We start from the raw sequence: 16,787 nt of genomic DNA on the forward strand, positions 1-16,787 counted from the left end.
TTATGATGCGCATATGGTTATGGATTTTCAAATGACTTGAGTGGAAATTTTCTTCAACATGAATGATGATCTTTTTTAATTTTTTTTTTATGCAATTATCTCCTTCAATATTCTTTGTTCTTATAGTCCAAGGAGCTGCAGATCAAGCGTCAATTCCAGGACACATGCAAGATCCAGACACGGCAGTATAAGGCACTGAGGAACCATCTTCTGGAAAATACTCCCAAATCGGATCATAAAGCAATGCTAAAGAGGCTAAAGGATGAGCAGACACGCAAGTTGGCAATCCTTGCTGAGCAGTATGACCACTCAATCAACGATATGCTGTCCACTCAGGCTGTGAGTAAGGCAAGGACATAGCAATCCCAGTTTCCAACCACCCTGTTTACCCTATCCATGGCCCTCATAATGCATTATTAATGGCCTGTCTATATTGGTGGAAGGAAAATCTGGGCTGGGATATTAACCAAAGTCAATGCTCTATTTTTCCAAGTATGTTCAGTGCAATAGATAATATTAGGATAAACAATATAAAAAAAAAACAAAGTCTGCAACTCTTTTTGCATTTACCACTGAAGTCACCATTGACATTTAGAAACTGATAACAGTCAGCTAAATAGGACCAACCAGGAGAGAGCTAAATTTCTTGGATATCTTAAAGAATATTGATCCATGACCTAAAAAAACAAAAGTACACTGTAATCCATTAATACAATCAAAGAGGCACAAGCTTGATCAAAGGCCAGCAAAAGGTCAATTCCTACATAAGTATTTCTTTTTTTCTCTCTGGATACGACCTAAATTACTCCCAATTAAATTCAGTTAGATCATTAGTCAGCACATCTTTAAATCAACTCCGATTCTATACAAGAGGTCAGAGGAGTTTAGGTTGAGAGCAGTTGTGTTGTAAAGATATACTCTAAAACAGAAGAAAATGGTAGACACAGATATAACTTTGAACACTGGAAAACTGCCAGAGGAGGTGTTTAACACCTGGATGTTCTCTTGCGCATGCACAGCATCCTGAGACCTTCAGCAAAGTCACAACGTGACAGTGATGTAGTATTTGCTATAAATACGTCTTGTCTTGTAAATTACTCATCTGGTAGACAGCCGTTCTGAATGATGAAACACTGGTGGTTATCAGTCAATAAAATTACAGTTACATACATAATGTTCTAACCTCCAAGTGAAGTCTTTATCACCCAGGTGACCCATGTAATGAGGAACAGACTCCTCTGAGGGAGACTGGATGCATATTGTCACACTCACACAGTAAGAACATCCACAGTAAGGATGTTCACCGTGTAGAACCACACCTGGAGCAGAACATCTTAAATGTAATTCTGATGAGGATGCATAACTCCCTGTGGAAGTCCCAAGTGGCTCTTTAAGTGATCAAACAGACTCTGAGAAAAGTGACTTGGGCCACTATGTTTGATTCAAGCTGCTCCTAATAATGCAGGGAGTGTGCTGAATAGTGACTTTGCTGAAGGTCTCAACATGATGCTTACAAAAGCATAAGCAGGTGATCATCACTGCACCTGATGGTTAGTAGGAGTGAAATATCTGAAATTTTAAGAAATACTTACAGCTGCTACACAGTTTAGGCCTCAGAGTCACATTTAATATTGCTGTTCACTTGTACCAAAATATTGTTGAATTCTCAATTCTGATTGATCAGAAGGTGTTGGTCAGTTTTACTCTATTACTCTGACATTCATTGATATAAGTTTTACAGATATTACTAAGTTCATAACATTCTATGTTATGATTTTTATAGTAACCACAGAATGTTATATAGTGCTCTACATAACCTAGGAGTAATGGGAATAAAATGCAACATAAGTGATATTTTATAGCTTTCAGTAAGGAGGCATTAATATTTATGAAAGGAGTCTTCAGTGTCGGCATATTTACAAACTCCTTCCTCCATTAGAGGACTAAGTATTTTATGCGTTGTGGTTTTCCGGTAACCTGACAAGCTGCGTTTATTTCACACATGGAGCCACATCAGTGCCAATCCTCTATGTCCATGGCATGACAAAAGTGGATACAAAGGATTAGTAATGTTCCTTCATCGTTCCCTTAGGCCATGCCTCACTGGCTTTATGTATTCTGTTTCTTCAGCTGAGATTGGACGAGACCCAGGAGGCTGAGTATCAGGCACTGAAGATGCAGCTGCAACAGGAACTTGAGCTGCTGAATGCGTATCAGAGTAAGATCAAGATCCACACTGATTCGCAGCATGAGAGAGAGGTCAAGGACTTGGAGCAAAGAGTGTCCATCCGTAGAGCTCTACTGGAGCAGAGGGTAAGAGTTCCTTAGCGTAAAGATTAATAGATGACAGTAAAGATGCCTAGTTTGCATATCGTTTGCTTTAGAAGTGCTGTCAACGTTAAGTCGAACAGTGCAGACACACTAAATTGCATTCATCAATGTGTCAAGTTTCAAAGAAAGTGAGCCAAACTTATGCTAATGCTTTAAACCTATTTACATATATACTCACCATGCACTTTATTAGGAACACCTAAGCTGGGAAGTGGTAGCTCATTGGATAAGATGTTGGACTACTGATTAGAAGGTCATGGGTTCAAATCCCAGCACCACCAAGCTGCCATGGCTGGGCCCTTGAGCAATTCCCAAAACCCTCAATTTCTTAGCTGTATAACTGAAATAACAGTAGGTCACTCTGCATAAGGGCGCCTGCCAAATATAATAAATGTAAAGGCAGTCTGGGCAAAAAAGTGTGCAGAGACGGGTGAGAGTTTTGGCTAATGTTTATTTACAAAAATCAGAATGAAGAAATAGGTATGATCTCTGTGACTTTGATCATAGCATGGTTTCTTGGGTTTTTCCACAAACATTCTCTAGAGTTTGTACAGAATGGTGCAATAAAAAAAAAACTGAAAAGCATCCTGTGTGTGAAGGATGATTCCTGTTTTAATGTTAAAACACCTTGTTTATAAGAGAAACCAAAGAAAATGACCCGACTGGTCTGAGCTGACAGAAAGTCAGTAAAACAAGCATTTCAGAGCATGCAAATCAACCTTGCCCAAAGCAGCAGAATCTAATCTGAGGCTATTATAAGCACAGTCACTTAATTCTAATTTTCAACTGTCCAGTTTGGATGCGCCAGTGCTCATGATTGCTTCAGAGCCTTGTTTTTTGCTGACAAGAGCTTTTTGGTTGTATTGCACTATTTTGTGTAAAATCCAGGCAAATACCAGGAAATCAACAGTTTATGAAATATTTAAACCAGCCAGTGTAGTTCCAATATCGATACCAAATCACTTTTTTTTATTTATTCTGATGTTGGATATGAACATTAACTAAAGCTCTTAACCTGTAGTGGTGTGATTTTTGCACTGCACTGCTGCAACATGATTGGCTGAGTAGATAAGTGCAGAAAGATGTAGGTGGACCTAATAGAGTGGGTGGAAAGTATATATGTGAATGCTGAGGTTATGTTGAATTTGAGTGTCTGTGCTCCTCACAAAAAACACTAAATGATGGTCGTGTATGCATGAGATATTTATGACCTTAACTCTCATACTCTGTGCAGATAGAGGAGGAGATGCTGTCCTTGCAGAATGAGCGCTCCGAGAGGATCCGTTCACTGCTCGAGCGTCAAGCAGGTGAGATTGAGGCCTTCGATTCAGAGAGCCTGCGTCTTGGCTTTAGCAACCTGGCATTGACTGGCATTCCTTCAGAGGCCTATCCAAAGCAGGGTTATCAGTCTGGCCACTGGAGCCACGGAGGTGCAACACCCCTCCCACACGCTCACCCACGGCGAGGTCCCAGCCGCTCTGAATCCTCTTCCTCTTCCCATGCGCTGGGCCCATTGCACCACTCCTCCCGCTCCTCATCTTCGTCCTCCTCTTCCTCTCACCATCATCGCCACCACTTGGCTCAACACTACCACCATCAAAGCACACCACAGCTGTACCGCGAGCGAGAGAGGGATAGAGATCGGGAAAAAGAGAGGGAGTGGGGAGGAGGCGGGGGGAGAGCCGAGCTGGTTCACCACCTTGCCTTCCCACATCATCTTCCCTCTCGTTCCTCCTCTCAGTCACTGGCTCTTCTCCCTCCTCCTCCTCCTCCAGCACCAGCCTCCATCTCACATTCCTCCTCCTCCTCCTCTTCCTCCTCCTCTTCTCAGGGGGTATATGGAGGGGGTGGAGGGGGGCTAGTGGTGCGAGGCCCAAGCCTGATGGCGCTGAGAAACAGCCCTCAGCCACTACGCAGAACGGCATCTGGGGGTGGAGGACAGAGTGCCGATGGAGTGTTGAGCCGCAGCACCTCTGTCACTTCCCACATCTCCAATGGCTCCCATCTCTCCTACTCTTAAAGCAGAATGTAATTTGTCTCAGTGTTTCCGCTTTATTTTTATTTAATGCTTTTAAGAACAGGGGAGTTAAAAATGGAGAGAAATCAAAAGAGCACATTTAATTGCTGTTTTTATTTAGCTGGTCATCATAGTTGTTTGTTTGTTTGTTTGTTTTTTATGTTGAAAACAGTACAGGCTTGGATCATCTCCACTGCCTTTATGAAGTTTTAAAGAAACAAGGTGGTACTTACATTTCTATTTGGTGATGGAGAATACAAACGTACTCAAGACGCGAATGCAGAATGTTTATAAGGTTACAATTACGTCAACCACTTTCAGCGCTTTGTATGCGTGCATTGAAAAAAGGTCAGTCAGACTTTACAATTACATTTGTGTCCGTGGGCGTTGCCCCAGTGCATGAGATTAATGTACAAAAAAAATACATTTGTATTTGTAACCTACATTTGAATACGTAAGGCTACTGTACTTGTCCATTGTAGACATTTAGTCAGGTTCCCGCCAATTGGATCTTTTATTGTATATAATATTTGAAGTGTTAAAGCATTGTGTCCACAGTTTTCTATAGTAACGATAATCATCATAACTTTGATATAATATGTGAATTAAATATTCTGAACATTTAGCTACAATGGAAATTCATGTTTATTATGTACACATTTTTTTTTTCCAAAATTTAAAGTCTGTTTTGAGCAATTACCTTTTAAAAGGAATAATTTTAACGTAAAAAAAAAAAATGTTACTGTGTCAGATTTGGTGTGTTATAGGTATTAATGGTTACAAACATTTGATTATAAATATTTTGTATGACTGCGTGTTGGCCAAATTGTACACAATTCATTAATAATAATGGCCTTTTTTTTTTTTTTTTTTTTTTTTTTTTTTTTTTAAACAACCGTGAACACCATGTTTGGTATGAATTTGAAAACAGTAAGAATGTGACCTCAAACACTAGTCACACTAGATTGCGATCAGTAATATGGAAATCGATAATAATGAAGTTGTATTATTTATTAAGTTATATTATTTAATGCCTCTTCTGACATTAAATAATATTCAATTAAATGTTAGATGTTTTTAATGTAAAGAAATGACGGACTCACTGGGAACACTGAGGCTATATTGTATTTTTTTATTTGATTTTTTTTTTTTTTTTTGCATTATTAAATCTTACAGAAAGCATGAAATTCTTGTTTAAAAAAAAAAATAATTATATAAAATTACAGGAATGTACCAGAAACACACAAGAATCATGCATTTTGCAGTCAAAGGGTAATCACCAATACAGTGTTTTTGCCTCAGCGGTACAAAAAAAAGACACAAACACCAGCTCAGATGACTCTGTATAATCTACATCCTTTGTGCTTGGTTTAAAACAGTGCATGCAGAACAACTTGTGTTTGTTGAATATCTAGTTGATGGGAGGGCCAATGATGTGCCATAGAAATGTATTTTAATGCCCAAAAGTGACTGGTTTCAGAGCAGCTTTTCCTGGCCTGCTCTAGCAAGGGCTAATGCCGACTGAGCTGACCCCGGACAGGGGGCCGGCACACGTCCGAGTTCATGTATGATGGTAAAGGAGGCTCTCGTGTTTAGGATCTGTGTTTTCATCTCACTTAAGTGTAGGCTGACTGTAAAAGTGAGTACTGGATAGAGCAGGTTTTGCTGAGAGGACATTTTTAGTAAAGACTTTAAACTTATTAAATATTTACATTAAGCTGTTTATGGCTTGAAGAAAATGGGGTCCTTTGGAAACGTGTGAAACGAAATGAAAAAAAAAAGTAATTAAAAATGTAATAAATTAATATTTAAAAAAATGTAACGTCTCTGTCATCATTTTGAGCTTTTAACAATGCAGGTTATGGGGGTAGGAGTAGCTCAGGGGTCTTGAGTTTAAATCCCAGTAACACCAATCTGCCACTGTTGGGACCTTGAGCAAGGTCCTTAACCCATCAAGTGCTTGATTGTATGAATTCGATAAATTTAAGTCGTGATTGATAAGGGCTTCCGCTAAAATGTCAATCTGTGGGGTCAAAGCTTATGGTATTGTTTCAATGTTCTACTTGGACATGGGGTTATAGATTTATTTTTATAACCATCACCAGCATTGTACACATTTTATTTTTTCCTCTATACAACAGCTTGTCTCTAGAGAGTCACATTTGTAATGTCCATAGTAAAGCAGGGTCCTCGGCGTCACTGGGACGTGCCCTTTAAGACACGCACGGCCCGTTATTTGTTGCTTATTCTTGCCGTTTGGTGAATCCGGGCCGATGACGTCAGCGCACGAAACGCACTGCCGCGTTATAGATTTTTGTCGGCAGAGATCCTGAGCGCTCTTGACGCAGGGCTGGCTTCGTCCGAAATTGCACGATAGCGTGCTAAATAGGATGTAAAAGTATAGTGTAGTGTGTTTATTTGACACGCTGTTCAGCGCGGGGTTCGTGCGGCTCGGGGTGTAACACGGCTCCACTCCCGCGCCACGCTCGGACGGAAATAGAGAGGCGGGAGGGAGGAAAGAGGGGGGGTTCAACTCCGGCTGCTGCATCCCTTTAAGAGCAACCGGGGACATAGCGGTGAGAGAGAAAAGGAGAGGAGGGGGAGAAGAAAGAGGAATTTAAAAAAGAAAAGGAAGAAAGGAGACAGGGGAGGAGGGAGGGAGGAGAGAGAGAGCGTGTGTGTAAGAGCGAGCACCGCGATTGAAAAAAAAAAAGAAAAAAAAAAAAAAGAAAGATGTCATCGTGCGAAGGGAAGCGCCGAGGTGGAGCGGTAGGCCGAGGCCGGGCTCCGGCACCGCTTGCCCGGGTCACGGCGTGAACGCAACACCGAGGCTTCGACCAAACCCCCGATTGGCCTGTTCAGGGCGGGCGGGGGGAGGGAAAGCCGGGGGAGGGGGACAAAAATAACAACACAGATTTATGAATCGGATTTTTTCTTTGGGTTTTTTTTTTTACACCTTTTTTTTTTCCCCAACGCGTGAATCCCATCATGTGTGAGGGTTAAAACAAGGTTGAAAACCGAGTCAGATCACGATGTGTTTTGCTGCATGTTGTATGTAAGGTTGTATAACTAAGAACGATTGCTTTCGTTCGTCGAGTTGCTGAATTGCGTGTTAAGTTTCTGACGTTTCGGTTCGTTTCCATAAAAAATTACTACTAGCGGTCATTTCATATAAATCAGCGCGATCGCTTTTTTAAAAAAACAAAAAAAAAACCACGCTTCTGGTTCAGTGCATCAGAGAATAAAAGTCGTCATTTTATTATTCGAATTATTATTAGCATTAAGGCAAGCTGGAAGGTTTCTCATGTTAGATCTCAGCAAGTCGAAGCTCCATCCGAAAGTTTTTTAATTATTTCTCTCTTACCTGCGGAACAACATGGATACTGCATGGAGCAGTTTTCTCTTCCAGGTGAGAGCTCTGATTTGTGTGTCTTAGTGGACCTTTTTTAATGTATTTCTTTTTATTATTATTATCATCATCAGTATTTTAATGGAGCAGAACCACATTCCCGGACAGAGACTAGATGCCGGGAAATAAAAACACAGTGTTGCATGCAAAACCTTAAATGTGATAATATTGTCTTTTTTAGACCACGCCCACCCAAACCCATCTAGAGGGCTCTCTCCAATCAGAGCTCATGCAGGTCCATGCGAGCTCGCCTCAGAGCCCGCCCAATGAGTCCATAGCCACGCCCCCTTCTACTGTGGACACCACCGCCCTCAGTGAGGACCCTTTACCTGGTAAGAGGGGAAGGGAGGGATTGGAGAAAGCAGAGATGTACACACATCCTTCACTCAAGTAGAAGTACAGATACTCATGTTATAGAAGAGTCTGGTAAAAAGGTGAAGTACTGACTACACTTTTTCACTCAAGTTACAGTAAAGTACAGTTTGGGCTCTGACATGTACCTAAGTACAAAGCAGCCATTACTGCTACCTGTTTTAGTGTCACTCTGATAACTGGACCTCACGTCATATTAATGTATTAATACAAAAGAATTTCAAATGTTGTTACCTAATGAATGTGTCCCGGCTGAACATCCACCATATAGAACACAAGCTGAGAAAGATGATGATGATCAGAAATGTCTCCGTTCTCAGTCATGTTTACATCACTGACTCACTCTGTCTCATCCACATTAACCCCATACGTCTTGCTGCCTTCTGCCTGCCCATTGTTAGCTTCGTAAACTAGCCTACGTCTGTGATGCATTATAGCCAGGAAATGATACACCAGTGTTTGAATGAAAAAGCAACGGATGACAAGAAATAGGTTGATGGACTGAAAACAGTGTGCAATGAGAAGAAAAAAATATTGATCATGTCACCAGGTAGATTAACACTAAAGTATCGAGTCTGGTTTGAAATCGTAAAAGGTGAAAGGAAAAAGTTGTCGGAAAAATAAATAGTTATGTAAAGTACTGATACCAGAAAAATACGGTGGCCGAGAAGTGCAAACACATTAACAAATCCAAAAACAAGATAACAAATGCAAAAACAAATTAATTTGTTTTCGGATTTCTATTTTGGTTTGGCATTTGTTTTTTTTGTTTTCTAGTTTGTTAATTTGTTTTCGGATTTGTTGTTTCGTTTTTGCATTTGTTGTTTCGTTTTTGGATTTGTTAATTTGTTTTGCACTTCTCAGCCACCGTAGAAAAACCTACTTAAATGCAGTAATAAAAGAAAAGTGTACTTCGTTACCTAAGACAATCCAGTACATGCGGAAAGGGACAGAACATGATGCTCACTTTCGCCCCCTGTTGTTATGCTTTTTAATTGCTGTAAGTTTTAAAAAGCTGTCAGTTTGATCTCTTATCATCTTCACTTTAAAATGTTATTTCTGTCAGAATGTTTGTTGAATCTATTGAATAGTTGAGGTAAAAAAAAAAAAAAAAAATATATATATATATATATATATATATATATATATATATATATATATATATATATATATATATATATATATATATATATATATATATATATATATGAGAGATATTTTCCCACTGTGGGATGAAAGGGTTTATCTTATTTTATCTTATTGTAAGTTTAACTTAATTTTTATATTCTGAATAGAAGCAAAATAAAAAATAAATAAGCTGCCATGGAGAAACGTATAATTATATTGCTTTTTATAAAAAAAAAAAAAAAAGAAAACGTCAACAGCTATTCTCTCTTTTCAACACTGACTAAGCTGCACCCAATTTAATTGTGTTTAACATTAATAGGTACATAATTTAAACATCCCAAAACCACTACCTCTGGAGAAGGTTTCAAAATATACTTTCTTATTTGGAAAATTATATTCATACTCTTACTTCTATCGCAGAGCCGGCACTTAAAAATGATTAAACATATTTTCAAATTATTTAGTGTTTGCATTTACTGTATGCTATTGATTCATTTATTGAATTAAATATTCATCACACCATATTTCTGTAGCTCTACACCTCTTTCCTTTGCTCCAGATTGCGCTCTGCAATGCTGCACACAATCAAAAACGCACTGCATGCTTGGTGACTGTCTCGATTAAACTTTTATGCATACAAACACCTCATTCAGATGCATTTATACTGGTTATTTTGGCTCACACTCAGGAGTGATTACTGTGATGTCACCTGCATAGGACAAACCACACAAAAGACTAAAATACATCAAGATTAGATTTAAATGAACTCAATGCTACACACATTATAACACCTTAAAACGCACATGCTCTTTCTCGTTTTCCAGAAAAGCCACCGGCTCGCCCAGGACGTGCTGCTCATATTTGTGCCATCTGCAACAAGCAATTCAAAAATAGCTACAACCTGCGGCGACACCAGTCTGTTCACACAGGTGTGCGTCTAAAAGGAGGGTCCTCCCAGAACCGTGAAGGTGCCTCTAAAGAGGCCACCGGGCCTATGACCCTCCTACACCTTAGTATTGTCCCACCCACTTCAGGGCTTCCTGCTCCACCTCCACAGCAGCCGCTGCTCACTCACGACACCAGTGATTTAGCCATGACCAGCACCGTCACACCCCTTCCTCCTCCAACAGCCATTGTCATGCCAACCGGAGAGCCGGTACAGGTGAGTTGTGTGCTTAAGATGGATGGCATTATTTTCTGTCATTGATGTCATCAAGATCTAATTAATTCACACTAATTGAAATTCTACATACAAATTCTAAAGAATAATTCTACTGAATTTTGGTAAATTTTAATCTTCAATGTTACTCGAATGAAAAAAACATTTATTTTGGTGTCCTTTGAACTTTGGTTGCATCATCGATATAGATCTCCAAACACACAAATGCCAGGGGGTTTCCTGCTGCAGAGCCTCAAGTTAAATCTTAGGTTTAAATTTGCCTCAAGTCAATTTGCCCTCAACTGAATTTCACTAAGGAGCTTATTGTTTATATACTGTAGAATGAACATTCTGCTCTGTAATTCCTCACAGTCCTCGCAGCTTCATATTTCACTCCTCAGCACCGTGTTCATATTCTGTGTCCGACTCAGGGGTGGGGAGCAGAAGCCATATTTCAGAATGTACTCTAGTTTTCTTTTGAGCACTAATGACTAAGAGGCAGAGTATCATTGAATTTGGGTTGTATGGAAGGAGAGAGGAAGCCTGTGACCCTATGCTTTGGGTTAAAGTGCAGAATTCTCACTTCTGATTGGTCAGAATGTGCTGAATAATTTACCTTAAAAATAGCTTTGACTTTTGGCCCAGCTGCTAGTTAAATGTCAGGTTTACAGATACGTAAACATTAATACATGTATGTAGAATTAAAAATGAAATAGTCTTTGACGTGTCTGCACTTTTTATTTTCTTGTGTTAAGCAGAGGCCGGTAAACCCAACACCGAATGCTAACGTGGTTCGTAAGAATCATGCTTGTGAGACTTGTGGGAAGGCCTTCAGGGATGTGTACCACCTGAACCGCCACCGGCTCTCACACTCGGATGAGAAGCCCTTCTCCTGTCCTGTGTGCCAGCAGCGATTTAAGAGGAAAGACCGAATGAGCCACCATGTGCGCTCACACCAGGGTGGCGTCGAAAAGCCCTATGTGTGCCCGCACTGTGCCAAGGCCTTTTCTCGGTATGAAACGCACAATTCTGCAACATAATCCTTCAGGATTTGTAGCTTTAGTGTTGTTTCTATGACAGTTAGAGCTTAAATTTTACCCTTTCTTTTTTTTTTTTTTTTTGCAGCCCTGACCACCTGAACAGCCACGTCAGACAAGTTCATTCTACAGAACGACCCTTCAAATGTCCGGTATAGTGCACATTTGTTAACGAAGTGCTCTGGTTTGAATCATCAAATAGTAACCCCAGGGTTTATTTTGCTTTAAAAAAAAGTTTCTCAATTCTGATTTGTAGGAAGGAGCTGATTGATATTATGATTGATATTGTAATATTAGTGAGCATGTTCTAGTTAGTTTTGTATTCGATAGTAAGAACTTGTACAGGAAATGTGTAGCAGGTGCTCCTTATAAAAACATAAAATGTGTATTGAGATTGGAAAGTCTACTGTAAGGAAACTTTTATGTAGTATTTTTGGAGTCTCCAGTGTTGGCTGATAATGTAAGTGATAGCTGGAAGTAATTTGTCTCAACAATAACAATAAACAGCAACAATAAACAGGTTATAGTTAAATATAAACAACTAGGTGGATAAAACAGTGTTATTTATTTTTTTTTTTTTTATTATTTGTTGCAAATTAGTGTAGTATAACAGGAATAAAATGCTTTGGGACATGCTGTATGAGGGAAATAATGAAAGGTATAGTGGTGTTTTGCAGCCTTTTACCACCCAGAAGTTATTTTTTTTTATAGCAGCACATCTTAAGTGTTTTATCATTTATTCTTTACTTTCTTTAGTTTGCACTGCAAGCTAATTGCATGAGGAGCTTGTTATTGTGATTGTTATTGCCACTCATGACGATGACTTTTTTCACCTTTAGCTGCTCTCTGGGGATTGATGTTTATTTTTACACGTGTGAGTGAATCTTTTTTCGTCTTTTTTTTTTTTTTTCCCCAGACATGTGAATCGAGTTTTGCCACAAAAGATCGACTGCGTGCTCACATGATCCGGCATGAGGAGAAGGTTCCATGCCACATCTGCGGCAAACTGCTTTCAGCCGCTTACATCACTGATCACATGAGGGTGCACAACCAGTCACAGCACCATGCCTGCCACTTGTGTAACAGAAGTGAGTATTATGATCTCTTCTCTAATATACAGTAATTTTCAACGAGCCATTCTTTAAAGGTGGAGCACAAAAAAAAATATTGATTTACCTTCCCGCAGGTACACGAGATATAACAAGAATTAGCAGTAGGAAATATTTCATAACCATATGTAATGTAGATCATGTGCTGGCCCGTTTTGTCTTGACCATTTGAGAAACCGGGACTGTGGTTTTAGCAACAAAAAAAATATATATATTTTTTTTTGGAAATTTGCTGTTTAAAAAAAAAAAAGGTACTTACAATTATTTAAATATGAATTTAACAAATGTGGATTCAATTTTTATGGCGTTTAACTACCACACACACAAACACGCTCTGTTTGCTAGGTTTTACGACGCTCACATACCTGCGCATACATGCTCAGAAGCACCACGGTCAGGAGTGGAAGGAAAGCGGCTTTGGTTCGAGCGGTTCTGTTCTAGTGTGCCATTTGTGTGGCGTGCACTGCAAGACCCTCACGCAGCTGCAGGGCCACATGGGTACCCACAATCCTCCAGGCAGCAGCAGTGGAGAGGGTGCACCCGATGGCACGGTGGTGCTGAGCAGCAGCAGCAGTAGCAACATGGCACCAGCACCTGCTGTCTACGTGAGCGCCAACACCATGGTGGACCTGCTGGTCACCGACTGTTCCTGCATCGCACAGGAGCCCCAGAGCTAGTACTGCATGCCTGTAACACACATCTTCATCCACATAACACCGCACACACACATACACGCCCAGCTACCAAACTGGACCTCTTTACATACCTGCATAAGACATGTTTATAAGATTGGTATATACCAGGATTATTCAGTTTTATTTTGAAAGAATCCAGCTTGCTTATGATTCTCAAATGAACTCACGGTAATTGATTTTTTTTAAGCTAAACTCTCTTTACATTCTGATAGTTATCAATAAAACTTTGTAGAAAATGTGTGTTTTGGGCTCTGAAACCAGCAACTAAAAATGATCTTGGTTTTCTTATATTAAGCAATGAGGAAGCCCCTCTTCAAAGATGCATATATGCGTTAAATAAACAAGAAGGGATTCTGAATTGACCGAAATATCTGGTCCCACATTTTAATAGAGTTCAGAAAATGGAGCGATCAAATGAAATCATATAATAAAAGTGTGTACGAAAGGGATTGAGTAAACATTTGTGTCTTCCAGAGCTGAAGTGACTTGAAGAAGTAGATTTGAAGAGCTTTGCTGATTGGTGCAAATATTATACTCCGTAATTTTTTTTTTTGTGTAAGGATAAACTCCTCTCTAATGTATATGATTTGGTTACTGAGACGGGAAAACAGTGCATTAGTGTTTAAAGTGGGTAAAAGCACCAGTGTAGGTGATTCAGATTTATCCAGACAAGTCGCACACACGATTCTACAAATTCGGTTAATGACTGTATGCATTGCTTAGCTACTACAAATATTATGCATTGATCTGATGTTTGTTTTATTTTTAAAAATTTTTTAAACCATTTTCAAGTGATAAAAGCACTGCCACTTTCATCTTCCATGTTTTTTGACAGTTGGGTGTTTGGAAAGAGCAAGTGCGATGGCAAACGTCAAGCTAAAGAACTTTTCAAGATTTCCTACATAAGCTACAACACAGTGACCTCCACAATTTTAATCACCATGTTGTGCTGTCATTGTGACTTTCAATCTTCTCGTCACATTTATCAAACATCAAACGTTTATGTGAAGGTTCAGCATGTTTGTCTCATTGGCAAAAAAGAAATCCTGATGGACTAATAAATAATATAGCCCATGTGTTGTGTCATAAAGGTAATGGCTTTTATCCTGCAGATATTTGTTCCATCACAAAATAAAGAGGGTTCTATTGATTAATGTATAATAGTGAAATAGATCTCTTGAGTTGTTTTATTGTCCTACTATTAAAAATATATATTGTAGCACTCTTTTTTTTAAACCATTGGGCTGTTGACTTTCCCTCCATGATGAATAGCCCTGGTATATACTTTAACACACTCTCTCACATCTCTCTTCAACATACCAATCCACATTTTTGAGCAAATACTGTGAAAAGAGCTATTACACCGCTAGCTGAGCAGACACACTCACTCTCACACACACACACACACACACACACACACACACACACACACACACACATATATACGCAACAATTACACAGCCACTGTAGCAAATAAGAAAGGGAACTCGATACGCAGGAACACTACTTATACAAGTCTCCACAGCACGATGTAGATCATCAGTGTATTATTGCAACATGATCAGCGGTGCCTGAGAAGTTCATGGCGACCTCAAAGTGGCATGAGAGCAATTAAGACACTTAATTTCAGCACCAAGTACGATTGCACTGGCTGGATCTCTGTCCTTTTTCTTTTCAAAGTCCATTTCACTCTTACTGCTGCAGGATACAATGATACTGTGATTGTGACTTTCTACTGTATTTCATATTCTGCTCTTTCTCCCACACCTTTTTACTCACTCTCTAATCCGTGAAAACATAAAAAAGGGTTGATAGAAGAGAACGAGTTCAAATAAACTGAAGCGATGCAGAGAAGACAAATGCGCGGAGACGTTTGACAATTCTTGTCTTCTTAACTCCTTAAATGGAGCACCTCACAGTAAACCTTAAAGGCAATGCTTTTGGAAAATGTGTGTGTGTGTGTGTGTGTGTGATAACTGTCTAGAGCATTAATGTTTTGGTGAAATGTGTCAAATAAAAAGCAAGAGTCGTATTCAGGATCATTGTGCACCTTAAAACGTTAATGCGGATCGGTTAGTGAGGGAAATCTTGGCTAAAGCAGCCTTGTTATTTAAGAGAAATAATGGTGAATGCTTGATTGACTCAGTTAAAGAGGACACTACATCGTTATAATATTCCAAGCAAATTAGAAGATGCATAACAAGGAACTTACTGATGCTTGATATATATATATTTTTTTTCTCCTGCAAGCAAAAAAAAAAAGCTTATGAAATGAATGCAACTTTTTGTTTCTAAGAGTACTGAGAAAAAGAATATTTTGGTCATGATTATTATTCATGCTGCATTTTTTTCAGTGTGTGAAGCAAGTGTTTAAAGGAAGGGCTTAATCAAACAACTGAATTTATTAGCCAGAAATGAGTATATAGTCCAACTGTTGAGATTTTGAAAAAAAAGAAAAGTAAAAATACAAAAAAAAAAAAAAAAAAAAGATTTTTGTACTGGGGTGAGTAGTTTGAGCAGTCTAATGTTGGTACTGTACGTTATGTGGTCATTCACTAATTTAAATTTTCTTTTGTAATTGGATTTTTATTTTGTTTTATTTTTATCAGTAATTGTTTATTAAGCTCTGAATCACGTTTAGGTTAATCTTCATTTAGCACTAAGCTAAATACCTCTCCTATAGGAATCAGTAGAGTTCTGGCACTGCATCTCAATGCCTTATTGTACCACTCTACCCTGTTTTCATTGATTCTAAAGGTATTTTAAATTGTAGGCTTGGATTCAGTACGAAATATTAATGGGATGTATTTATATTTATATTTTTATATTTCTCAACAGTATGCATGCCTATTAGCAATTGTTAGAGCAAAAAAGAAAAAAAAAAAGAATTATGTTGATGCTTACCATGATCATAAATATTGTCATTATTTTGTAGATTATGTAGATCATGTTATTATTTTGTAATTTTGACTATTAAAAAGAAAGGCAAGTAATGAACACTTTGGCTGGAACGTGTCCCTTTTTTTGTTCTAATTTTCAGTGCATGGGTATGAGTGATGTTTTAAAACCCTTTAGACTGATTTCTCTTGCAAGTGATAATGAGAATTGATTCATTTTTACTTGAGTTCTGGCTTTAGTGGGGGCTGTGGTATCTCACAATATGGATCAATATTACAATCCTGTTAATAAATTGTTTTTGTGGCTACCGGTCAATAGCCAAAGGCTTGCAGCTATACAATATGGTGTACAAGATTTAAGGCAAAATGTATTGTTTACTGTTTTTACCAGAGATGTTTCAGATATTTAAGATATACTACATATTTGTTTGTGTTTTTTCACATTTCAAATGTATTCCCTATTTGTTGTATAATGCCCACATCTCAGGTACTGATGAAGGGTGAGGAGGCCTGGTGTGCAGACAGCATTCCAAATCATCTCTAAGGTTTTTAATAGGGTTTTAATGAGGTCAGACTTCTACAGCAGGCCACATCTATTTCAACCTATTTAAAGCACATCTGGATGGAGATGGC

At 38.8% G+C, this 16,787-nt stretch overlaps 2 protein-coding genes and 1 long non-coding RNA gene across 4 annotated transcripts in view; 2 read left to right on the top strand and 1 right to left on the bottom strand.

The window, feature by feature from the left end:
• The window catches only part of taok2b (TAO kinase 2b), a 31,526-nt gene extending 25,361 nt beyond the window's left edge, over positions 1-6,165 (top strand). The window contains exons 18-20 of the mRNA XM_083555715.1: positions 127-339; positions 2,131-2,313; positions 3,566-6,165. Coding sequence (XP_083411841.1) covers positions 127-339; positions 2,131-2,313; positions 3,566-4,351 — 1,182 coding nt within the window. The 3' untranslated portion in view covers positions 4,352-6,165. The remainder of the gene's footprint in view (positions 1-126; positions 340-2,130; positions 2,314-3,565) is intronic.
• A 1,389-nt stretch (positions 6,166-7,554) lies between these two features.
• On the top strand, positions 7,555-14,301 carry mazb (MYC-associated zinc finger protein b (purine-binding transcription factor)). Of its 2 annotated transcripts, none has more exons than XM_083555740.1 (7): positions 7,555-7,757; positions 7,939-8,089; positions 10,082-10,419; positions 11,172-11,428; positions 11,542-11,605; positions 12,370-12,541; positions 12,908-14,301. In XM_083555740.1, the coding sequence occupies exons 1-7, from the start codon at positions 7,725-7,727 to the stop codon at positions 13,237-13,239; spliced, it is 1,347 nt and encodes a 448-aa protein (XP_083411866.1). In that variant the 5' UTR covers positions 7,555-7,724; the 3' UTR covers positions 13,240-14,301. The 2 variants fall into 2 exon arrangements, with proteins under 2 accessions (XP_083411866.1, XP_083411867.1); XM_083555741.1 differs by having other exon boundaries at positions 11,175-11,428.
• On the bottom strand, positions 14,098-16,277 carry LOC310734122. Its single transcript, XR_014535972.1, has 2 exons — positions 14,664-16,277; positions 14,098-14,627 (listed from the first exon to the last, which is right to left on the bottom strand). It is a non-coding gene; the product is annotated as an uncharacterized lncRNA (long non-coding RNA).
• Between the last annotated feature and the right edge of the window lie 510 nt (positions 16,278-16,787).

This window comes from Silurus aristotelis, assembly GCF_946808225.1.
Source record: "Silurus aristotelis genome assembly, chromosome: 12".
Classification (NCBI taxonomy): domain Eukaryota; kingdom Metazoa; phylum Chordata; class Actinopteri; order Siluriformes; family Siluridae; genus Silurus; species Silurus aristotelis.

Bases quoted from the DNA above. Each gene is read 5' to 3' on its own strand.
- mazb (XM_083555740.1), top strand. From the start codon at position 7,725: ATGGATACTGCATGGAGCAGTTTTCTCTTCCAG. The intron at 7,758-7,938 runs GTGAGAGCTCTG...TGTCTTTTTTAG, and splicing joins GGAGCAGTTTTCTCTTCCAG to ACCACGCCCACCCAAACCCA. The intron at 8,090-10,081 runs GTAAGAGGGGAA...CTCGTTTTCCAG, and splicing joins CAGTGAGGACCCTTTACCTG to AAAAGCCACCGGCTCGCCCA.